The sequence below is a fragment of the Periplaneta americana genome, chromosome 4 (assembly GCF_040183065.1).
Source record: "Periplaneta americana isolate PAMFEO1 chromosome 4, P.americana_PAMFEO1_priV1, whole genome shotgun sequence".
NCBI classification, from domain to species: domain Eukaryota; kingdom Metazoa; phylum Arthropoda; class Insecta; order Blattodea; family Blattidae; genus Periplaneta; species Periplaneta americana.
Genome location: NC_091120.1, coordinates 127701753 through 127728650, shown reverse-complemented (window position 1 = coordinate 127728650; position 26898 = coordinate 127701753). Strand labels below are relative to the sequence as shown.

Here is a 26898-nt window from a genome sequence, read left to right as displayed (position 1 = left end):
TTGAGGAACCGCGGTATTAGGAGCCGGAGGGCTGCGCAAATGGAAATATTGGGGGAAGCACAAGCTGTCGACCATCTAGCTTTCGCTACCAATAGAGTGGATTTCGATTGGAGAAATGTAATTTTCTCTGACGAAACAATCATCTCGAGTGATTACGAAAGTCCTGTCCGTGTCTATCGTGAGGATGGTCTCCGATATTATCAGCGCTATGTGCACTGACGTGAAAGATCGGGGCGCTTTAGCATATCGTCACAGTCTAGTATATACAGTCGCAAAGCTCAATACGTAGTAAATATGCAAACATTAGATAGTTGCTCACCACTAGGATCGCTAATATCGCCTCATTACAGGCAATGCAAAATAGTACCGTCACAGTCTATTGTTTCTAGCACCCTCAAAACTCAAGCTTCGTGACTGTATATAGTAGACTGTGATATCGTGTTGGGGGTGGATGTCTTACGATGGACCTGGCATTATAGAACGCATTGATGGCCGGTTTAATGCGGGAACTTACGAGCACATTCTGGAAAATATATTCCTTCCTTCCGCCCCTAGAACGTTTTCCCGAAGGAACATTGCTGTTCCAACAGATAACCATCCCGTGCACTATGCCGCAAGCACTCAAAGATGGTTTTAAAGAAGACCCGAGATCGAAATCATTAATTGGCCTCTGAAGTCACCTGATTTGAATGTCATCGAAAATTTATGGGCGGAACTGAAAAAGAGAAGGATAGCCACCTATGCCCACTGACGCCCTCGAAATGGAGATGAATTGTGGGATCAAGTTGTTGAAACCTGGGAAGATCTCGCTGGGGATTACAATTTATTCCACAATCTCGTGACATCCATGCCGGACTGTCTTAGAGCTGTAATAGAAGCTGATGGCATGTGGGCAAGATTTTAAGTTGACAGGTCTCTTTTTGTTTCTTATGATTTTTGTTTGAGGAAGAATACTCTTAACATCCAAGTAAGATTAATTTTTTTTTTACGAGGTTCAGTCCACTTGAAGGGTACACGAGAAAAACGAACAATGTCACAATGCTGTTAAGGGTGATGTCGTTATCTAATTCACTGTATTACTACAAACTTTAGTGTTATTTTTACCAAAAGTGGTAAAGGAGAATTAAAACCACCGATACACTCATCATTTCCTTCAGTTCAAGTAGAAACACCAATAAATTTAGCAGTAATATACCGAAATAGATCAATATCTCAACCTTAATGGAAATGTAACATTGTTCATTTTTCCCGTGTACCCTTCACTTGTAAGACCCAGAAATTGGGCATAAATTATTCATATTTTTCGATAAATTAGACAGTCTAGGAACTCTGAAGAAATTAATTACACCTCAATAAAAAAAAAAGTTTCACCTGGGATCGAACACGAGACGTTTCGGTTAAGCAGTGGAACCGACACGCTACTATATGAGCTACCGAGACAAGACAGTGACAACAGCAGTCTAGAATGTAGATCCCATAGCAGGCATTTGCCATTCGGTACAGAGAAGCAATGATAGTTTGTGACCCGAGCTATGTTGTGAAATCGTGGCCTTAAATGGCTGTCTCCTTCGTGATTCTTATTTTAGTCCTTGTCCTTGTTGTGGTCCTCATAACAATTCTTGCTGTATTTGACATGTTACGTATTGTTACGTCGATAAGCGACAAACAATCTCCTAACAACGCAGTGTTGTGACGACAAACAAAAACACTGCATCATCATTATCATCATCATCACTATCACCATCACCATTACAATCATCATCATCATCATCATCATGTCTACACCTGTGGAGTAACGGTCAGCGCATCTGGTCGCGAAACCAGGTGGCCCGGGTTCGATTCCCGGTCGGGGCAAGTTACCTGGTTGAGTTTTTTTCCGGGTTTTTCCCTCAACCCAATTGAGCAAATGCTGGGTAACTTTCGGTGCTGGACCCCGGATTCATTTCACCGGCATTATCACCTTCATCTCATTCAGACGCTAAATAACCGAAGATGTTGATCGAGTGAACCGCGCTGTACAACTTTAACTTCCGACGACCAAGAGTCGTCTCATTCCTTTTAAGGGTAACTGTACATTTTATATGTTCAGTATCACATGCTTTTGAAAAATGTCAGTTCTTGTAAAGTCATACTACCATTATTTTTCAAAGCTGCCCTAGGCCGATTAATTTTTTTATGTTAAAAATAATGTAGTTTGCAGTACTTTCAATTTCAAATATATTTGTACAAAACTCACAACTTGGATGTTGTCCTGTCTAGTAGACAATGAATAGAAGTGAATTTCAGTGGCCAAAATGATATACGATACTAACATAGAACTACTTCCTCTTTGTTTTATACAAACCCGACTTTAACTTTCAAATATCCTCGAAAGTTTCAAATCATGAATAGTACCCTATACATATAAAGTGCAATGAATAATATATTTTCGGTTGAGAATCAGCGAAGTTGAGATGATGCCGAGACACAGAAGGCTCTGAGGATGGTGTCAAGTAGCACCGAAACAGCTCTAAGCCGCACATGCTTACATAATTAACACGAGTAAGATCGCCATTTAATCAATTATTTATATTCAAGTGTTAAAAGTAGTGTACGAAAGATTCAACATGAAATATATTTTCATTTATAATTTTTAAAAAGTTTATATGGTGTCTTATAACTTTGCGTTAAAACTGTTTTTATTGTGCCTCCTCCAAGATGTGTTAGTCTGGTTGAATGCAACATCGTTAGATAGTAGCGGTATCAAGTTTGCTCCACGATCAGTCGGTTTCTATTTCCCGCCCATGTGCTGATTCAGAGGAGGATCTCCTCCCTCTCCATTCATTTACTTGCTTTAAAACTCTGCTTCTTTCTCTGGCCGCTAGTGCACTGTTGTCTATGTGTGTTAACTGCAGTAAAGGAGGAAAGGATTGGCTTTCCTCCACACAAACAATCTCGCATCCTTCTCACAGTTTTCTACAGCGCATCGTTTAAAACTCGATCAACCAAGATTTACTTATAGCTGTGAACTTAAAAATTATCGAATCTTCCTCGAATTTTAAGGCACATATTTTATTTGGTATTTACTTTCAGAAGAAGAAAAATGTGAGGAGGATGTTCCTCCCTTCCCTCCCCCGAGGAACCGCCACTGGTTTAAGGCTAATAGAAAGACTCCTTGTGCAGCAGTCTTCCTGCTTTGTGGATGTTATCTGTTTTTTCCCCACAATGTAAGTGTATACATTGAGTCAAACTTGATGTGATTTATTTTGTACATGCAGGGTTCCCAATGTCAAGAGCTCGCAACACGTAACGGCTGTTTCCAACCTATTACTAGCTCTTTGCCAGTCTTTGAAATCTTTTATGTTAGCAATTAGAGTAATTTTGTTGCAGATCCACATGAAACTTCACACTGTGCTCCTAGATTATTGAGAGATTTCCTTGAACTTCTTTCTAATAATTATCTTAATTCCGTGTAATTTCTCTTCTGTTAAAACAGCTCTTCTCATGTTTATTTCCTTGTCCAACACCGAATCAGTATGCTAACCTTCTTTATCATTGACTTCTAGTGTTTACCTGTAGCATTTGGTGAACTTAAACTAGGCTGTGGTAACTGATGGTGCCCCTGCTATGGTGGAAAAGAATGAAGGGTTTGCTGTGCTTCTAGAATCGGAACTATACAGAAGGAAAAAGAATGTTTTTTTCAATAAATTAATTGATCACGTCTTAAATGTTAAGTAGTTATTTTTTTCAAAATAGCCAGTGGGCTGTGGCAAAGAGCACTAGAGGCCATGTGCGACCCGCAAGTCATGTGTTGAAGACCTGGGATATAATGTGTCTCTCTTGAAACTACTGATCATTTCTGAAGATTCATCTGCATCTACAGTATCTATTTCAAATTAGCTATGTTCTTTACAGTAACTGTAAATTATTACTATTATTACAACTACTCATCATCATCATCATCATCATCATCATCGTCAGTGGCGTGGATTCCATAGAAGCAAGGTAAGCAGTGCATACCCTGAATTTATGAGAAAGAAAATGATGAGATGAACGTATTATCATAGTCTAGTATATACAGTCACGAAGCTCAATACGTAATAAATATGCATCCATAGATAGTTGCTAACCACTAGGATCGCTAATATCGCCTCATTACAGACAATGCGAAATAGTACCAGCACAGTTTATTGTTCCTAGCACCCTCACAACTCAAGCTTCGCCTGTATATACTAGACTGTGGTATTATTTTGTACAGTATATCCAATGCATTGATATATAATATTAAAGAAGTAATTTTTGCTATCCAGTTTGCAGCGAGTGTCCTCCATTGATCCAATGTCCATGCCATATGTTTGTACCTACGGTATTCCTTAGTATTATCACCATCATCCATTGCTGCGCATCTCGCCAAAAAATCCTACCGCAACGGAGTCTCATTCACCTCGCTCCCCTCTTCCAAGCTCCCATGCCGTTTCGTTCGTTGGGAGCAGAAAGCAATGCTTTGAACTGCTTTTCTTTCGCGCGCAAAGAAGACCTTGTTCGGTTTAGTGAGGTTGAATCTACGCCTTATCCGAAATGAAGAATGTTTTCTTTTACAAAAATATTTATGGTTAACATCATATGCTGTGTTTCGTAAGTGTAACAGCTTTTTTCTTATTTAGTGATAAACTGAACTAGTGTTACAGTGAACTACGGTGCTGTAGTAGGGGGCAGAGGTATGCACTTGCATGAACTGATTATTGTAGTGGCAATGTTGATTGTTCAAAATGGGGACGGATACTGGATCTCCAGCTAAATGTGACTGTGTAATATGTGATCTTCCTTGGTGTAATTTTTCTTCTCGGTCGTTTGAAAACAAACAATTAATTTTGCAGAAAGATCGTCCAACTCCTCAATTAAATATTTGCAACAAAGTTAAAACTTGCTTAGGATATTTTAATTCTAATTTATATGACAATAATGACTGATTTTCTTCAGTTCAAAAATTATACTGCTGGCCCTGCCTTCTTTTTTCAAAGGATATAATATGAACAATATCCGCAAGGCTATAAAAAGCACAGTCTTCCTCAGAATCACCTGCATACAATAATATTGGAAAAAAAAAAAAGCCACGGGATTAATGTGAACTATTGTGAAGACGCTATACGAACACAGGAGCAGTATAAGTGGTGCTCTGGGCTGCAGGACTCCACTGGCCTCAGTCGAGTAATGTATCTAGGATAGATCACATGACTGATAACCAAAAACAAGTAAGCAACCAAAAGCATAATGAACTTGATAGCGGAAACAGAGACATTACGAAACGTTTTATCGATGATGTTTGTTTTTGGGAAACAAGAACAAGCATTCAGAGGTCACAACGAGGGCAGATATTATTCAAATAAGGGAAACTATATTGAATACCATATAATATAACGTCTTTGAACTAAACTTAGTATTGTCACAGTCGACTTCTAATATCAAAGACTGCAGAGTACTCTTCTTAAGTTTAAATGGACTGACAACCGTTTTTTACGATTAGTAGGAAGAATTTCGGAATATCGCGACCAGCTAATCTCATTATTTGAGAAAGTGATCCTGATGAAAACTGGGATCATGAGGCGTTGATTTCTGCCCGCGAGTTTTTAGTTTAATTGAAGAACTTTAACTTATATTTTATGTTGACATTATTTAGAAGTATTTTCCCTCTTACTGACGTTTTGTTCTCTATATTGCAAACAAAGTCTCGTCATATTGGTTATTTATAAATAAAGTCAAAAAGCTGAAAACAGAACTTTAAACAAGACGTGAACACGTAGTAATCTCGTTGCACATACAGTAATTTCTGTTTATTACGTGCTTCACTTGTGTCAGTCTCACGCACAATCTCTTCTGCTCCCGATTACAAAACTAGCGCTGATGTTGAAGTAGAAATATAACAATAGTAGTCAATAGCGTAATTCTTGACAACAGTTAAATGTATTACATTCTGTTGCTTAGTAACAATGTGATCTTGGCTGTCTTCTCTATATTATAGCCATTAAAATATCTATGAAATGCCTTTGCAAAATAAAGTGTATACAACACAGGAATGATCAGCCAAGAAATTGTTGTACCGGTACAGCTACAATAAAGAATCGTAGTGTGGTCATAGTGTCATTGCGGAAAGAGGAAATTTATTTCGTATCATATTAAATACTAAAATTCTATTTGATGTTGTTTCTTGCAGATATTTTAAATTACGTTGTCATACACAACTGATGTTGAATATCTTAGCTGATGATGATCGAGGGTTGTAATTTAGAAAAAAGATTCCATGAAATCAAGAAATGGAAACAGAAGAAGACGAAGACCTAGGAGGAGGAGTAACAAGTCTTGTTTTCTTCACCTCGTGCTTTACTGAAACTTGGTATTTCATCTTCGTCATTATAAAAGTAAGATTATTATACATGTCATGTTTCAATTTACGACTTAATTGTTATAAAAATTTAACTAATCGTTTATTGTCTTCACTAATTAGTAATCATTTCAGGATTATTTGCTGATAAAATAATATTCTACTACAAATTGTAGTATTAATTAATTATTACAATATTAATTGTAAATGGCTGTATCCCAGTACACTGTCACTGTACAATCTGCTTTCCAAATTAAATAATGTTAAAGAGTGTGAAAAAAAGAAACAATATGAAATTTGCTGTAGACTAATAGCTACAGTAGATTTGCAATAAATGTTTAACGACGAATAATTTAACATTTTCATGAAATAAAACTTAAAATGTGGCGAAGATGTGCTGGAATGCAGGTTCTTTCGAAGTCTTTCAGATGGAGGCGAAATATTTAAATGCTGATATTCGAGAATAATTTGGGACGTTTTATTGGTGGTATAACACGGTTGTGAGATAAAAATATATGACTGGAATTCAGACAGAAGCAATGTTATGTAAGTAAGCCTACTGATTTAATTACGTTTCGAGAAGTGACAAATTGAATAACTCAACGTTCATAATAGATAAATGTAAACACTTTAGTAATTCTCAACAATTTTTTTAATATAAACACAATAAAAGAAAATCCATATGTTAAGAACTAGTATGTATAAAGAGATTGTTTTATGTCTCGCATCAATCTTTCGGTAATTACGTATGTCTATGTGTCTATGACGTTCTTAATGTTACCATACGTGAAACAGCAGCAGCGTAAATGTTATGTCTTCTGGCATTAGGCCATTTTCTTTCAGTGTAGAAGGTAATAATTTCTTATATAAATTGTGACAAACAGAAATAAAACAAATTGTTAACGAGTGTCATTCGACATTTGGTAAAGAGGAATATTGTGTAAATAATTGTTTACTTAAGTAGTATTAACAAGCAAGCAATATTCCATTTAAAACTGAATGATTCCCAATGTTCTGCGATTAATGATGTAAAATATGAAATTTCATTCCGACTCATCACAAAGCGGGCGGAACAGGCGCAATCATCACAGAGTAGGCAAACTCCTCACGGAGCTGGCAAACACATCTTAGAACAAGTAAACTAATTACACTAGTCAACAAGGTTTTTGTCACAAGGGTGAAAATGGTCATTTTAGATCAATGTTTGTGTGCTGATAGTGGATCTAAACTTGAAAATTTTCCATCACGCACCATTTAAGAGAAAAATTGGAAATTGTGGAGAAAAAAAAAAAAAAAATTACCAAAGAACTATGGACTTTATTTATACAGTTACATAGTATATTCATATGTTTTATAACTTATTCTTGCTCAGAATATACTTGAAGTGTATTTTAAGGAATAGATTCTTTGAAATGCATGAGTCTGCATTAATAAGGCGCGTAGTGGGTGGTATATATCTGTATTACTTTATTGCTTTATGAAGCTAGACAGACAGAAAGCACTGAGAGGGTGGGCTTTTAGAGTGACATAGATTGCATTTTAGGATTAGTTGAATATTGTTTGAGCTTGTGAAAGTTGTATCGCTGGTTTTAAGTGTTCATCTTCGCGTCATTTACGTTTTCTCAGAATGAAATGATCTCGTCGTGCATGTGTAGATTCGCCGGAAAGCTTTTGTTACGTATGTGGAGAATTTACGGCAAAATCGCAGCATCGGCCTTTATCAGATAGGTTAAAACAAGCGTATTATTGCTATTTCGAATGTAATGTGTGTGATGAGGACAAATCATGGGCTTCCCATGTGTGCTGCACAACATGTTACTCAAAACTGATAAAATGGATGAATGGAGAGAAGACTCGAAGTATGCCGTTTGCAGTTCCAGTGATCAGGCGTGAACCGACAAGCCATGCAGAAGACTGTTATTTCTGTTTAACAAAGATTACGGGATTTTCAAAGAAAACAAGATCTAAAATTGAATACCCTAATGTTCCATCTGCAATAAGACCTGTACCACATGGACCAAAATTCCCAATTCCTAATCCTCCTTCGCAATTGGAGGAATTGGTTCTTCCAATGGAACAAACAGATGACTTGGCTCAACCATCAACATCCTCTGATCCGTCCTACAGTCCTGAACATCATAAAGAACCCCATTTAATTCAACAATGTGAACTGAACGACTTAATAAGAGATCTTAATCTCACTAAACAACAAGCTGAGATTTTAGGGTCTAGACTGCAACAATGGAACCTGCTAGCACCAGATACTACAATTTCATTGTACAGGAAGAGATATGGACGGTTTTCGAAGTATTTTATAATGAAGAATTCTATATGCGTGTGTGTAAATATAGACGGCTTAATGGAAGAACTAGGATTTCAGCACATCCCAGAGGAATGGAGGTTATTAATAGATTCTTCCAAAATAAGTTTAAAAGCAGTTTTATTGCACAATGGAAACACTAAACCATCAATTCCAGTGGCGTATTCAGTGGATATGAAGGAAACTTATACAAATTTGTCATTGTTACTAGATGCAGTCCAATATAAAACATAGTACTGGTAACTCTGCGGGGATTTGAAAATTGTCGCCTTATTGCTCGGACTTAAGGGTGGATCCACAAAATACTGTTGCTTTCTCTGTTTGTGGGATAGTAGAGCGACTGAAAAACACTATATAGTGAAAGACTGGCCTCCCAGAGAAAGCTATGTCCCAGGAGAACATAATATCAAGTGAAACCGGAAAAAGTACTGCTTCTTCCTTTACATATCAAGCTTGGTTTAATGAAGAATTTCGTTAAAGCTATGGATAAAAATGGAGAAGGTTTTGCATATGTAAGGAATATGTTTCCGAAACTCAGTGAGGCTAAAGTGAAAGAGAGAGTTTTTGTTGGCCCTCAAATTAGGAAACTTTTGAAAGATGAGAGCTTCGAAAAAAAATTAAGTGTTGAGGAACTAGAAGCTTGGAATGCCTTTGAAAGTGTTGTTAGTGGGTTTTTAGGTAATAATAAAGCTGACAATTACCAACAGCTTGTACAAGAACTCCTGTTTAGTTACCAGAAGCTTGGTTGTCAAATGTCATTGAAAATACATTTCCTACATTCCCATCTGGACTTAGGAGCTGTAAGCGATGAACAAGGGGCAAGATTTCATCAAGATATACACAGGATGGAACAACGATATTAAGGGAGGTGGGATTATAGTATGATGGGGGACTATTGTTGGTTTTTGTTCAGAGAAGGTGACTCAAACTACAAGAGGAAAAAATAACTGTAAGTAACTAAATACATTTTGTAAATCTAGCTTGAAGTCCGTATATGGTTGTTTACTTCAATGTAGGGCTCCTAAATTATTTTATTTGAGATTTTAATCAATTTAATTTATAAACCTTAAAAAATTATAGTTAATTTGATCCAGTTTTAAATTAATAAAGTAAAAGCCTATTTTGAAGGGAAAAAAAGGAACATAAAGCTATTTTTTCTTATTATAATTATTATTTATGCAGCGTTATTATTTTTCTGTGAAACGTCAGTGTATTTTGTGTATAAATTTTGTATCTTAGGAATTTATTTATTTTCACTGTTGTAATTACGTATTTTGAAATGCGCGAAAACGTTTTTTTAAATCAAAATACTTCCCCTTCTGTCACACAAAAATGTTACGTGTTACAGATTTTTCGCTGCCATTTTCGTAATCAGCAGGGTCGATTTAGTAAAAATCAGCTGATTTCATTTCTGTGACAGACAAAAAGTTAAAATTTGTTGACTAGTGTTATGGAAGAAGAGATATCATCATGGAAGAGAATGACTCAACACAGAAGAGGAGGACTTAATATGGAAGAGGAGGTCTTAACACGGAACAAGAGTACTCAACACGGAAGAGGAGGACTCATCACGGAAGAGGAGTTAATATTAGAGGAGAAAAATTCGCTCCGGCACCGGGGATCGAACCCGGGTCCTTGGTTCTACGTACCAAGCACTCTCACCGTTGAGCTATGCTGAAGTTCAATCCACAGCACCACATCGAACCCCTCTCCTCCAGTGTTTTTCCCTTTGTGACCTGACTCCAAGTTGGGCATGTATGTTGACTTTTTTTTTAATATTAAGTCAACTGCCATTATACAAGGAGCGCATAACAGATGTATTCTGTAGGACCAAAAAATAATAATATTTACGTATATTCTTCGAGCAACAGTGCATATTACTGTACAGATTACTGTGCATATTACTGTGGAATCCGGCCATCAAGTCGTTCAACTGAGTGCACTCCTTGTATAATGGCAGTTGACAATATAAAAAAAAAAAAAAGTAAACATACATGCCCAACTTGGAGTCAGCTCACAAACGAAAAACACTGGAGGAGAAGGGTTCGATCCGGTGCTGTGGACTGAAATTTGGTGTAGTTCAATGTTGAGAGCGCTTGGTACGTAGAACCAAGTACCCAGGTTCGATCCCCGGCGCCGGAGCGAATTTTTCTCCTCTAATATTAACTGTTACCATAACAGATGTATTCTGTAGGACCAAAAAATAACAATATTTACGTAGACGGAAGAGGAGGACTCAACACGGAAGAAGAGTACTCATGATTGGTAGAGGAGGACTCAATATGGAAGAGGAGGACTCAACAAGGGAGAGAAGGACTCAACATGGAAGAGGAGGACTCAACACGGAAGAGGAAGACATCACGGAAGAGGTGGATTCATCACGGAAGAGGACTCATCACGGAAGAGGAGGACTCATCACGAAAGAGGTGGACTCATCACGGAAGAGGACTCATCACGAAAGAGATGGACTCAACACGGAAGAGGACGACTCATCACGGAAGAGGTGGACTCATCACAGGAAAGATGGAATCATCACAGAAGAGGTGGACTCATTACGGAAGAGGGCTCGTCATGGAAGAGGACGACTCATCATGGAAGAGAAGGGCTCATCACGGAAGACAACTCTTTACTAACAGCAAGAATCTTTATGAGACAGCAAGACGCTTTACGGGATACCAGGTTTCATCATGGAGCAGGAGGTTTCATCATGGGACAGGAAAAATCATCACGGAAGAAAGATGAGGCCTTTTCACAGGGCAAACGGATTCAACCGGGAACACAAAGGCGAAACGAGGGCCCTACGCGCGAGACGGGGGTCCTACTCGCGAGACGGGGGCCTTACGCGCTAGAGGGGCCCCTAAGCACTAGACGGGGGCCCTACGCTCGAGAAAGGTTGCCCTACGCGCGAGACTGGGGCTCTACGCGCGATACGGCAGCCATTATACACACATACACGCCACATAACACGCGCCAGAAGGGAGCCGTGCGTACGAGAGGGGGGGCCTAGTCTTAGGGTCCTACGCGCGATACGGTAGCCCTTATACACATATACATATACACACATACACACACACTACACGGGTGCCGTAGTACGTACGATACCCCCCTATCGTATGTACTACGGCACCCGTGTAGCGTATGTGTGTATATGTATATGTGTATAAGGGCTACCGTATCGCGCGTAGGACCCTAAGACTAGGCCCCCCCTCTCGTACGCACGGCTCCCTTCTGGCGCGTGTTATGTGGCGTGTATGTGTGTATAATGGCTGCCGTATCGCGCGTAGAGCCCCAGTCTCGCGCGTAGGGCAACCTTTCTCGAGCGTAGGGCCCCCGTCTAGTGCTTAGGGGCCCCTCTAGCGCGTAAGGCCCCCGTCTCGCGAGTAGGACCCCCGTCTCGCGAGTAGGACCCCCGTCTCGCGCGTAGGGCCCTCGTTTCGCCTTTGTGTTCCCGGTTGAATCCGTTTGCCCTGTGAAAAGGCCTCATCTTTCTTCCGTGATGATTTTTCCTGTCCCATGATGAAACCTCCTGCTCCATATGGCAGACGCGCTAGACGGAGGTACCATGCGCGAGACTAGGGCCCCAAGCGCTAGAAGGGGGTCTCACGTGCTACACGGGGGCCCTACGCTCGAGCCGGTTCTTACACGCAAGAGGAGGACTCTGACACGCAAGAGGAGGACTCCACACGCAAGAGGAGGATTCTGAAAGACAAGAGGAGGACTGTGACACGCAAGAGAGGACTCCACATGCAAGAGGAGGACTCTGACACGCAAGAGGAGGACTCTGAAATACAAGAGGAGGACTCTGACACGCAAGAGGACTCTGAAACGCAAGAGGACATCACTGACACGCAAGAGGAGGACTTTGAAACGCAAGAGGAGGACTCTGACATGCAAGAGGAGGGCTCTGACACGCAAGAGGAGGGCACTGGAATGCAAGAGGAGGACTCTGACACGCAAGAGGAGGACTTTGAAACGCAAGAGGAGGACTCTGACATGCAAGAGGAGGACTCTGACACCCAATAGAAGGACTCCACACGGAAGAGGAGGACTCTGACACGCAAGAGGAGGACTCTGAAATGCAAGAGGAGGGCACTGGAACGCAAGAGGAGAACTCTAACACGCAAGACGAGGACTATGACAAGCAAGAGGGCTCTGAAGCACAAGAGGAGGACTCTGAAAAGCAAGAGGAGGACTCTGAAACGCAAGAGGACTCTGACACTCAAGAGGACTGTAACACCAAGAGGAATGGTGGCGCCAAGAGAACTCTCCAGAGATAAAGACAGATCAGAACAATATATGCAATACGTAATGACAATGCACTTATAAAGTTATCTTTTGACCGAAAGAAGGAAATGAAAGTTACGAAACGTATTATTTATAAACAACACTGAAGTACAGACTAGGATAGACGTCAGCAACCCGAACTTATTACAATGGAATCTGAAATATTTCATATACAAAGTGAAATGTAAGGAATCATGCAAAATACATTACTTAAAATATTGACAAAGAAGTAAATACAGTGCGATCGAAAAGTCCCTCCGCAGCTCTATTAGTTCTAGTAACACTACTGGGTGTTCATTTCAAAGTGTGTCATGACGTCACTGTTGTGAGTCAGCGATTTGAAACGAGTTTCAACTTTTATGTCAGAGAAGTTGCATATTGATCAAGGCGTTCAATCTGAACTTGAGAACGTGTACAGTATAACTTGAACGTCGTAGCAACAGATGGCGGTCTGTACAGTCCATGGTGGAAACATAGTAGAGGTGTGGGACAAGCTGTGCGTGTTTTCCTTCAGTCTGCGCATGACGTTACCTTTACTGCAGGCACCACTCGAATGACACAGTCAACATAACAGATTGTTTATGGTTAGATCTGCGTCCATAGATTTAAATGAATAAATAAAACTCACGGTTTGTGTATTCAGTAAATATTGACAGTATAAGCTATAATAGGGTCTATCTTGAAGTTATAACATTATAAAATAGTGAACAATAAATTAAATTCAAGAGTCAAGAAATAATGTTATATGGTAGTGCAACGTTAATAATTGCCTTCTGTAATATACACGTACTTTTATAATAATTATAATACATTATGCTACAAATATACACAAAATTAGGCCCATATATCACACAAATTATATTACACATGAATTCAAGTACAATAGGAACTACCTTGAAATGATAACGTAATAAAATTATGATCTATTACATATTAAACTCAAGTTTCAAGAAACAATGTGATATGGCAGTGTGTCATTAATAATATTGACTTCTGTAATATAGGCCTACACGTGGTTTTATAATAATTACAATACAATGTGTAATAAATATATACATACTTAGATCTATACAGTTATTTATAACGTACATTATTTTGTATATGAATTCAAATACTTTTGAAACCTTCATTAACATATGTATATGAATTTCTTGGAATAATTTGTCATTATAGTAAACAAATATTTTTATATATTCAGGCTATTGGAGACATAATATAGTCTACTACATTATTTACCTTATTATTCCACACACGACATAATATAATTTCACCATTATAAATCCCACTCTGTTAAGTAAATACTTATTCTTATGCAATCTTTTTCATTTTCTTTATAATATTTCTCTTTGAAATTCCAGACATTTTTATTATTTTATTAATTTCTTTAATTCTAATAAATGTTCTTGTTCTAACCAATGTCGTAATTACTTCTGGCGGAAGAGGAGAACTGATTTCTGCTTCGTTTTTCATGGCAGAATTAACCAAATTTACAGTCTTTTTTATTATAAATTTCTCATGAGAAACAGAATCTCCGTGCACATCTGAGAATATACTTCAATAAGCATGGCAACCAATTGTAGATCCTTAGAAGGGAGAATTAAGTTTCCACGGGACACTGTAGTAATCCAGTCTTTTTGATTAGCAGAAGTTGACCATTTTGTGGGAATTCCAAGATTCGGGTATTGCTCCATATGGTTTGATGCAGCATATCCTGCAATACATTTTAATCCTTCCTGGGATATCCGCTGTCTTGCAGAGATTTCATATATTTTTTCTGGGAGGCCTATATTTTCTTCAGGATCTCGATCGTTGGTAAATTTAACCGGTTTCAGAATGCCTTTAAGAAATTCTGCCGTTTCACATAGTTCTTTCTGCAGATTATCATTGACTTCTGATTGGCTTGTACTAGGACCCACTATTAATGCCTCTTCTTCCGAAAGCAAATCGGAGGTGTTTTTGTTCTCACAAAACTGAGATAATGGATTTCGACCTAGTATGTACCACTTCAGTCTATGTTTAAAATCTAAAGCAAAGGGATGATCGTTTGTTCTACCCATGCTTCTAATTTCCGAAAAAAAGTTTTCTACCAGATCTTGGTTAAGTTTTCTTGTGATGATGTATTCAATTTTGTACTTGTACCTCATTGCCTCATACAACAATGTTAATGATTTATTATTTATTATAATCCCCTCCTGATAAGGTAATTCCCTGTTTGCTTCTCCTGCTTTAACTGTGGTCATGACGTCATTCATTTCTGAGAGTATAATATTCTGATCTTGAAGGTTTATTCCGTAACTATGCAGCCCACGGTGGGTACCGAATTTAGAAACGGTATTAAATAAATCAAACCAATCATTAGTTAATTTTATTGCCTTTGAAGTTTCTTTCCATTCATTTGATCTCAACAGCTCGTTTTCACCACACCATTTCAAAGCCTTTGCAACTCTGTTGGAAAATAATTGTGCTGCCAAACTAACTTTTTGTCTTTGGGTACCACGGACACTTAAGTGTAACGGAGTTAACTTGTAAGCTGATTTTGTATCAGAGGACGAGGATGCACGTAAAAGTTCATGAATTGGTTCTGATGAAATGTTCAATCTGTTCAAGTTGAAACCATGATCTAGAAAGTGATTCCTGTGTAATTTCAATAAATGTGGAGCGTCTGAAAAAACAAATATTTCTCGAGTTGAATCATTTGGATTAGGAAAACTGCAATTTAGTTTGGTAGAAATTTTCAAATCACGCCACAATTTTCTGTTACTTCCACCTAAATCGCTAACTGTGGCCACAACTTGAAAACCACTGCCTTCTAACTGGCAAATTATGTCTGTTAAGATTTCTTTTGTCATTGTCTGATCATATTTATAGTATACGGGCTGCTTCCACCTTGCAAACAAACCACGTGCAAAAACAACCTGCACTGCTTTATGAGGTCCAATTATTTGTTCTTCCCTACTGTCAAAAGAAACCTCCTCATTTAAATACATTTCATCAAATGCTAATACTGTTACACGATCTAACTCCGACATATTTGTAGCTCTCGCCTTCATTAATTTTGAGACATCATGAAGTACCCCTTCCTCAAGCGATAATTGTTTTACTGCCCATTTTCTCAGAGTTGACAAATCAGGTAACGGGTAATTTAATTTTGTTCTTAAGTATCGGTATGCTTTTAGACTTAGGTTTCGAAGTGTTATTGCAGTACCGTAATCTTCTACAGACCATTTCACCCTATGCTTTTTATTCAAAAGAGCATCAATTTGCCCAATAGTGAAAAATGGTTTCAAAATTTCAGCCACTTTAGATTTAACTTCTGTTTGTCTAATGTTTTTCAATGAAATTACATCCTCATGTAATTTTCTTTTTTCTTCTTCATGTTTCCTGTTGGCTGCTGTCAATTCCTTAATCCTCGTTTCTAGAGAGTAATTCTTCTCTTCTATTTCTTAGTATTTGGCATTCCTCTGTGACAGTAGACTCAGTGGCTCCGCGATTTTCCATTGTTACATTAGTGCTGGATGCTCCTGTTGCGCTGAAGTGAAAGAAAGTTAATAGGTACAGTAGCCTACATGCAATCAGGGGCGTATTTAGGCCTCGGCAGACTAAGCAGCTGTCTAGGACGGCAGATTTGAGGGAGCGACTTTTAAGCTATTATTGTTAATTTTTTATATGTTTTTTAAATTTTATTCATAACTCTTTAAAGAGTACATGAACTTAAACGCACAATGAAAAGGATATAAATAACATTGGCAACAATCAGTTCAAATTATGTATTGTAATTAATGTCTAGTTAGGTTTATTAAAGAAAATGTACTCAACGCAATGAGCTGCGATCGCTGTCTGCAGTAAAGATGACGTCACACGCCTCGGCCGCTATCGCAACAGCATGCGCAGTCCCACACCTTTACTATGTTTCCACCATGTGTACAGTCTGTGTGCTACCATAACCTCTTTCAAACTGTGTTTTGCGCGGGCAAGTCGTACTTGTTATCATCACTTGTATTTGTTATCATCCGTTGCATACCGCAACATTCCACAGCACAAATCAAATGCTCCGTGTCCATGTTGACCGTCCAAGTTAATGTCAACAAATACGTAAGTAATCGTCTTAACCCTCTCGCCATATCCCGACAGTAATAAAAAAACTCACCCCAGTACGTGTTTCCAAACAGTTCACATTCCTGCCACTACCGGCGTTACCGCACGTATCGGTACACACTTCCAGAGTCTGTGGGTATCCACGGACTCTGCGTACTTCAGAATGAACGCCGTACTTGCTAGGCAACTTCTCTCGCATTTAGGTAATACGCCTCTGCGGAAGTGTAGGAAGATTGAATTCTCTAGGCTCATCGGCTAGCCACATGATGGCTTACAGCGAGCCATGACACACTTTGAATTGAACACGCAGTAGAATACAACCCTGTAGAAAGCTGGCAATCCCCCATTCATTCCGGTTTGACAGCCTCATACCTCCAGTCCATCATATGCTTAGCGGTCAGTGCTGCCACTTGATTTCTCTACCAAATACACTTGAATTCTCTGCCTAGTGGATTCTCGGCTACACAAGCACTGCGGAGAGATTTCTCAATCACACTGTATAAGTTACTAATACAATAAGGAGTCTTCAACTACTAAAGAAAATGCTTTGATTATGGTCTGCACTACAATTTCTTAGAAATACTTCCATGGACGCGTGAAATGAGACATCTAACAAAATAGTAAGACATTACCTCATCATGTAGAGGAGTCGTCTGGAAGTTGAATAACAATCATTAAACATAGATTAATGTGAAACAGCTGCCCACATGGAAGGGAGGTTGGGTTGGGCAGGGCGGAACTCGATATGCAGCCACCTCCTCGTGGTGAGTTCTGGGTTGTTTCAGTCCATAGAAAATGACTGAAGCAAGCAAAGAGCTGCATTATAATTAATTATTATCAATGATGATTCAATTAGCACCAACGCAGCAACCACTACTCCCATAGAAAGGAGTCAGCCATTCCTCTCCCAGCATCACTATTGAAATTTCACGTATTTTGCCTGATCTGTTTTATGAACTTACACACAAATTAATTAACCAGTATTCTATTGAAGGAAACAAACACGGCTGAACTGTTTGTTTCCAAATAGTAAGATTAATCGAGGAAAAGTGAATTGTATGTGTTGCAAATTGAATAGTAGACTGTATAGGTCAACTGATGAATTGTTTAAGCTTATAAATTGAATTAATCTACTTCATATGAATTGTACAATTTTGTATACCTTAACGAAAATAAGTTTGTAAATTGAACTAATTTCATTGTATATGTCTGTATAGTTTGGCTGATTATGCTTTTAAAATGAATACTAGTCTGTATAGCTTTACTGATGAATGTATATGCTGTAAAATTGAATGGTAGTCTGTATTGCTCAATTGATGAATTGTGCATGCTGTAATTTGTATAGTAGTCTGTATAGCTCAACTGATGAATTGTTTATGATTATAAATTGAATTAATCTACTTGATATTAATTGTACAAATTTGTATAGCTTAATGAAAGTATGCTTGTAAATTGAATTAATCTGCTTACTTTGTATTGTACATCTTTGTATAGTTTTGGCCGATGAATTGTATATGCTTTAAATTGAATAGTAATCTGTATAGCTATATTGATAAATAGTTTGTGTTTGTAATTTGAAGTAGTTTGCATGATATGTATTATCATTTTCTGTATATCACAACTGATTGAACTGTTTATGCCTTAAATTTAATTAACTTACTTGTTTTGTATTATACATATAGCTCAACTGATGAATAATCGTTTGCATTTGTAAATTTAATAATCTGATTGGCTATGTATTGTATATTTTTAGTAGAGCTATCGATGTAGCTTAGTCGGCAGACTCGCTGGGCTGCTGATCTGGAGCTGCGTTTGGGTTTGGGTTGGATCTCCCTTTGGTCTAATTGAATGGTTTCTTCCGAGGTTTTCCCCAGCCATGGGACTGAAGCTGGATGGTCTATGGCGAGTCCTCGGCATCACTTCATTTCACCCCTTTGATCTGATTACCTGGTTGGGTTTTTTTCCGAGGTTTTCCCCAACCAAAAGGCAAATGCCGGGTAATCTTTTGGCGAATCCTCGGACCTGACCTCATCTCACTACATCTCACCAAAATATTGTAAAAAATTGCAGAAAATTGTAAAAAATTGTAGAAAATTTCAAAATTGTAAAACTGTAAAAATTGTAGAATATTGTAAAAATTTGTAAAAATTGTAATTGTAATATTGTAAAATTTTGACTTGTTCCACATCTTAAAGCTTCATTGCTCATGTAAGCTCTATGGAATATAATAAATGAATGAAGAATGAGCAGAGCAAGTTTTTAAATTTCCGAAATTTTGTAATGCACTTCCCAACCTGGTATCATAATATATTATTGTATTTGTCTTTCAAACGACGTTGGTTACAACTATATAGCATAAGTATTTAACTTGGAATAACAAATTAAACTGTATCAATCATTTTCGGATACGGTATACGTGAGTACCGTAAAACAGGGCTACTTGCACACCCTGGGGCTACTTGGTCACTCATGGATCTATTATTTTAATTTCTCGAGGCTGTTGAAGCTGGTATGTCAAAAAAACTGGCAGCAAAAACCTACCAAGTGTCTAGTACGACACTTACTCGGAATGCTCTTTGTAAGAATATGGGTAGTGTTGGCCATCCAAGGTGAGAACTTTAAAGAAATATGGGGCGCGACAGAATTAAGAGGGGATGTAAATGAACCAGACAAAAACAGAGCAAGAGTAAATATAGTACTTGATAACTTACTAAGACATCCTATAAATACCTGTGTTGTTAGATTATTGATACAATTTCATTTTGCAACAGCTCAACAATCTCGATTCCCTATGCTTCTTGGAACTCATTAATCCCACTAATTCAGATCAGAATAAAAGGATATTCCCCGTCCCCGAGATCAGTTTCGATTCCCTTAAAGACAGTTATCCCAATATGTTTGACTTTCCTGCTCTTCGATCCCAATAAACTGTCACACATATTTCCGATGACCTGCATAGAAAAAATGTTAATGAACTGTTCATTTTCATCAAATCAAACCATCTGAATGCAGCATTACGAACTGTAGTGAAACTGTGAACTTATTCTATCAATTCCTGCTACAAGAGGGAAAGTTCACTTTTTATTATTATTATTATTATTATTATTATTATTATTATTATTATTATTATTATTATTATTATTATTATTATTATTATTATCATTATTATTATTATATTATTATGTATTATTCATTAAAGTTTAGTACATTCAATTTTATGGTACACAAAACTTGCATTTAATACTGTACTCTTATTTATTTGTACCGTAATGTTTTAATTTCTCATTGCTTACTGCTTACCCAGTATAAAAAACTACCACACGCCACTGATTCTCGTCATCTCTAATTATATTCAAGAAAGTAAACTCATAAAAATTTTAAATAAAATGGTAGTTTTGGAAATGATTTTCTACTTCTCCTTCCTTATTTGTATGTGGTTACTGGTAGCATCAGGCTGAATGCACACTTACCGTGTTGATTGCTGAGGGTTGTGAAGAGAGCAGCTCGTCCAGAAGACGTTGAGCAGTAGGTAATATCTGCTGTGGCAGCTCACTGATCAGATACTGAGCAAATTTCTGTAACTGCTCGCGATGGAGTCTTGATAGTGACTCGCTTACTGGTGCTCGCAGACAAACTTGTGTTGGCTGTTGAGCAAAGTCATGAAATATACATTATTCCACTGAGAATTAAATTAACCTCCACAACTATAAGTTTGTTGTTAACACTATAAAAATATTAGTTATTTCCACTATCGTTATCACTGTGGGATATGAGTGCAATACAAAGCATGATCAAATGAAAGCTGTTTGCCCCATTTCATGTGATCTGTTGTCCTTAAAGTAAGACAATGTTATATGTGTCATGATAGTTGCCTTGCGCAGATCAATTGATAACAGTGCAGAATGGGAAGCCAGTATTCAACACTATAATATCTGTAGGCGAATGGCACATGTGAATGATGCACATCTACATCACATGAGAAAACTACAAGAGGAGAAGAAAACATATCTTACACACCTGAAGATTGCTCCAAACAGCATCACTCCTCAAACTAAAGGAAAACATCTCAGAAAACAATCATTCCAGTCATGGTGCCAACTCCCACATAAAGGCAAAGGTGTTTATACAAATGAAGAATTCCCCAAAGCCAACTCCTGGATCTCCTCTAAAAAGTGTCTTTCGTCCTCTGAATACATAAATGCCATCAAGATGTCTTGCAACGTTACCACAGCAAAATCTGTTCCTGGCAGAATCTCCAGTACTACCCATTGTTACCATCCCGGCTGCAGCGAGACTGAAAGACTTGGCCACGGTTCTGTCATAAGGGGGAGTTACTGCGTAATAACAGACACCATCGTGCCCATACAGCAATTGCCAACCTGTTAAGAAACAGATTATGGGAAGTACATGAGGAGATTCATTGTGTGTTTGAAGATGATTCTCATAGAAGGGTGGATATAATTGTCATCAATAGAAGAACCCAGAAAGCGATGGTCTTAGACCCTACAATTTACTTTGAACGAGACATGAATCAGGCACTGCAAATAAATGATGACAAGCGAGCTAAATATGTACCTTGTTTTCCATACCTCAGTCAAAAATATGGCATTTCGCTTTACAACTGGGATGTTACAATGCCCTAATTGATTTACCAACACCATCTAACATTAGAACATGATGAAATTTTGGTTCTCCCAAAAGTACAATAAAGTATAATTGTTAAAATAATTACAGCGAACAAAAAAAAAAAAATTCTATAATAATTATATCGAAAAATAGATTCTCTTGCTATAAATTATTAATACAGGCTTACTGTTTTGAGCAAGGGGTTGTTTACCAAAATTTACATTTACAATATCCTCAAATCCTTTAAAATTCCCTTTTATGAGGTGCAGAAGATTGTGATGGAAATTCTGAAGGCCTCTCTTCAAATTCTACACTATCATTTATATGTTAACACATAAATTTTTGTTTTAATGTACAAATCGAATAATTATTTTACTCGTTTCATTTCCCTTTATCTTTTTATGTTTGTTAATTCCAGATCCCAGTGGTCAACCTCACTTGAGGATGGATGATTTTAAACAAATCTTAGTAGTACACAGGAAGTATGTAGAAGTCAGTTGCAAAACAACTACTATAAATTTACTACATTTTAAACATATAGGGCTTACATGGATTTTTTTAAACAAATTTATTAACAATTTTAACACTCTGACATTGATAATTGATTAAATGGCGATCTTATTCGTGTTAATTATGCAAGCATGTGCGGCTTACAGATGTTTCGGTGCTACTTGACACCATCCTCAGAGCCTTCTGTGTCTCGGCGCCAACTCAACTTCGCTGCCTGTTGTGTGGGTGCGTTCGTGTGATGAAGAGTTGTGTCAAATAGTGTATTTGTTCTGAAATTACCGCACATGCTTACATAATTAAAACGAGTAAGATCGCCATTTAATCAATTATTTATATTCAAGTGTTAAAAGTAGTGTACGAAAAATTCAACATGGACTCTGACATTGTGATCAAAATTAAAGTCAGAAGCATGAAATAGATTGAACGTGCGACTTAAAGAGGGAAGGATGACTGGAAAGGTTGAGGGGAAAAAATCTATAAAACAGAAATTATTACTATCTTCTGTAACTTACAATAGAAGATCATCTCAATGTTCTTAAAGTACGTAACTGTTATGTAACAGTAATTTCTGCACATTTTCATAACTCTTTTAATGTTACGTGTGTTTTAATAATATACTGCCTTAATAACAGAAGTTATATTTAGTTTCGAAAGAGAATGAAGAAATTAACGGACAGTAATTACATAATTAGAGCATTTATTTATAACAAATTAACTCCACTTCTGCAGAAAATCGACATTTATAGACTAAGTACCAGGAAGGAAACTTTCTCTTAAGCAGAGAGGTAACATTAAATAACGCCTCAGAAGCAATGATGGAAGCACTTGAAAAATCAAGATAATGAAGAGAATAGAATGAAAAGTGCAAAGATTTCTTCTAGCTTATGATCTTGAGCTATTCACTGCAGTGAGTATAATCATTATGTATCAATGCTTGTTCTGTTGCCATAAATTTCACCAGTTCAGGAGATCCTAACTTTCGACTCTGAAGCTTGGTAATGTGTGTTTTGTTAATGTGACCAGAAGCGTCCATTTCGAATGTGATAGTCCCATTTGTAGACCTTCCATCCCGGCATCCCAAAAGTTCTTGTTAGGATGCTTTAGTCCCATTTTGTTGGAAAATGGAGGAAAAAAATTATATATATAGGGCTCCTACAAAAGAGCTTTCCAGTTTCGAACACATGTAATTTAAGGTCTATGAATCTGAGGTGCATGAAAATAGCACCAATGGAAAGAGAAACTCAAAAAGTTTAGTTGTGGCAACATTATTTTCCAAGTTGGTAATACTACCTCATAATAGCGCATATAAACCATTGCTTACAAGAGTCCTTTAAATGTCCCAAATATCACTCATTTAAGTGTTTTGCTACGAACAGTGCTCCGAGCATTGGCATACGCGGGAACCACTTTAGACCCATATTTCAAGTGCTATGCCAGCTTGTATAATCTCATAAGCAACGATATAAACACATTTGTTCATTGTTGAGGCGAAATAGCTGCTATAGAGGATTGAAAAGCTTTTTGTGTGCTTGATTTTCATGTGAACCAGTCGGTTATTAATGTGCAACAGCATTACCGAACAAAGTTTGGTGCAGATTCATCCAGTGGGCCTACAATCCGTAAATAGTACACTGATTTTAAGGCAAGATTCTTCGCAAGCAGTTGTGATTTCATCCGTACTGACTACAGTTGCTGCAAGCCCTAAAACCAGACAACAAAGTGCTACAAAGAAATTTCTGCATAAGCATACAGACTTTAATTGAAAATGATGATGAATTTATTCATTCCGTTGTGTTTTCTGACAAAGGCACTTTTCATCTTTCTGATAAGGTGAACAGACATAAGTAACCTTAGAATCTGGGGTCGGAAAATCCCCGTACCTACGTGGATCTTGACTATAGGCTTAATGTGTGCCACGTTACCAAGGAGGGACACATTGAACATCTTTAAGGTAAAGAACTAAACTTTTTGAGTTTCTCTTTTCATTGGGACTATTTTTACGCATCTCAGATTCATAGAACGTAAATTACATGTGTTCAAAACTGGAAAGTTCTTTTGTAGGAGCTCTGTATATATACAGATTTTTAGATGTGGACAGTATAAAAATATTTGGGTCTATATTGTAATACCTTATGAAATTATTTGCGAGTTAACCAGCTATGATCATTTCTAACACAGAAAAATAAGTTTTCAGTGATCAAGATGTGATGCAAGGATAATGCACAATGAACTCACCAACTAATCTCCAAATCAACCAATGCTCAGAAATCCAAGCATTTGTTCATTTACTCAGTGACGACATGCAGATAATATGCTTTCAGTTCAATTAAGTATGTTAAGAATTATGATGCCAAAACACAAGTGTTTTGTGTAGCAAAATAATATTGGTGAATTTGAGAAACATGAACTGTCAGTAATGGTTTATATGATAGAAATACTTAATTTCTATGTAAGAAAACCCAGAATGATTTTGATGTTTGTTGCAAAATTTAACACTGAGTTTTCTGTAGCTCATAATGGAGAGACTAACACTGAACAACACTTGAAATCTACTAAACATAAAGAAATATATGATACTGCCACACAGTCAGACCCATATTTACGCATGGTCCACATAGACCCAAACTCAGGGCAGCAAATTCGTAGGGGTGAAAAAAGTTTTACAAAAGAAAAATCGAGCTAGAATAAATTAAATTTTCGATATTTTTCTACTTTGCAGATGTCTGCTTCAGACAGTAGCATATCGATGGCTGAGAACCAGACTGTTCTAAGTCCAACTTTTTATAAAAAAGAAATCCGTGTTTCATTGTGTTCCAGTTCTTGTCTGCATATATGAATCTAACAAAATTGTAAATATTCCTTTCTATAGGGTTGCTATGAAACTATTTCAAATTGTTTCATGAAGCTTTGAATATCAGGAGCTTAAAATAGCTCTCTTGAAAAAATAAATAGTAAAATGGACTTGGAACAGTCTGGTTCTGGGCCATCAATATGTTAAAAAGTGTTGTTACATGCCTTTTTTTTTTTTTTTTTTTTTTGAGTGCGGGGGAAAGGGCACACAAATATTTTTTTAGGTCCATGGGTGTAGCAGTATTTAAATTTTTGCAACAAATTTAATTAACAGACAGAGATTTACAATTAACAGCAGTCAAATGAACTTGGGCACACTAAGTCATCAAAGAAAATCATAGCTTTAACTCAAATAACTCTGCAGTGAAACTTATGAAAAGATATTTCGCTTCGAAAAAAATATGTCCTTTTGTGGTCGTATGAAGTGTGAATGTTGTGAAGGGTACTTGCACCTCATTCTTATGAACTATTACGGCAGGAATTGAAAGAAATTAATTTTGTTACAGTTTATAAGCTGCTTCTAATTTATGAGGAGAAAACTGCTTTTCTTGTTATGATTAGGTTTTTACCACTACAAGTTGTCCATGTTCGAATTTTAGAAATAATTTATGAACTGCCTCGTGAAACTTGCAGAAATTGTTACAAACTGCTTGCAGAAAACAATTTCTCTAGCAAAATAATAACTTTCTTTGGGGACAATACTAATAATAACCTAATTTTTGATGAAGCAGCACATACAGAAACCAAAAATGTTTTTCACAAATTCAAACTGGCACTTGGTTATGAAATCCTTGAATGTGCATCGCATATACAACACCATCAAGACTGCTGCTGATTCTTTACCAACGAATGCAGAAATATTCATTTACAAAATCTACTTCCATTTTCATATATATCCTATCAGGGTTCAATCGGTTTTGCTGAGGTTGAGTACAAGAAAAGAGTTGGTTTTATACAGTAGAATTCCTCGTATCCAGCAACTATGGAACAAAGGCAGTCCCAGATAACTGATTTTGCTGGATAATTGGAAAATACGTTTATAAGTTAAGTAAAGACACACTGTACTGTACAAACATTTTTTTCCATGCTGAAATCTAGTAATTTTCATATTAAAAATAAAGTTTTGAAATACGTACGATATTTATTTATAGTACTGAACATGGTAATGCACAATCATCAGGTCATAATTATTGTAATACAGTAATACATAATAGCGTAAAAATACTAAAAGTTTTCGTAACATTATGACAATTTCAAATGGCAGTCATGTGGGTCATGTAACATGAAGAGCAGTGTAGCCACCATCACAACTATGAAGACGATATAGCAGCGCTCGATGATTTGAGAATAAGAACATTTCACTTTGTTTCGTGGAATCCATTATGCAACATTAACTCTTAGCGGTAATAGCCATGATACTATCTATAACTCGAATGAAATTTTTGCACACTGTAGAAACAGAGAATTTCACACTTTCCTATTTAGACTCATCCAACACCCCTTTGAAACAGGAGAATTCAAGTGGTAAATTTAAAGATATCGTCTCTGCGCATTGTTTACAAGGTCCGAGGGACAACTTACAGATGCTACTCTATATACTCCAGGGACATTACGGATTTCTTTGTATTTTCACACGTGAACAATGTAAAGAGTAAACACAATATGTGGCATGTGTGATCCACGAAAACCACTCACATCTTCGTCCAACTCTTTCCTTTCGCATGAATGATTGTTTTTTTTTTTTTTGCCAAAAGTGCCGTTGTTTTGGTTTTGCTGATTATTTGGGTGCCAGATACGAGAGATTTTACTGTAGTAACATTAGATGGTTAATATTAATGACAGCACTTGAAAAGGT

At 37.2% G+C, this 26898-nt stretch overlaps 1 protein-coding gene across 1 annotated transcript in view; it reads right to left on the bottom strand.

The window, feature by feature from the left end:
- Dora (zinc finger SWIM domain-containing dorado) overlaps nucleotides 1–26898 on the bottom strand; it is a 260924-nt gene that overhangs the window by 202185 nt on the left and 31841 nt on the right. Inside the window, exon 4 of the mRNA XM_069825149.1 lies at nucleotides 20528–20701. Within this exon, the coding sequence (XP_069681250.1) occupies nucleotides 20528–20701 (174 nt within the window). The remainder of the gene's footprint in view (nucleotides 1–20527; nucleotides 20702–26898) is intronic.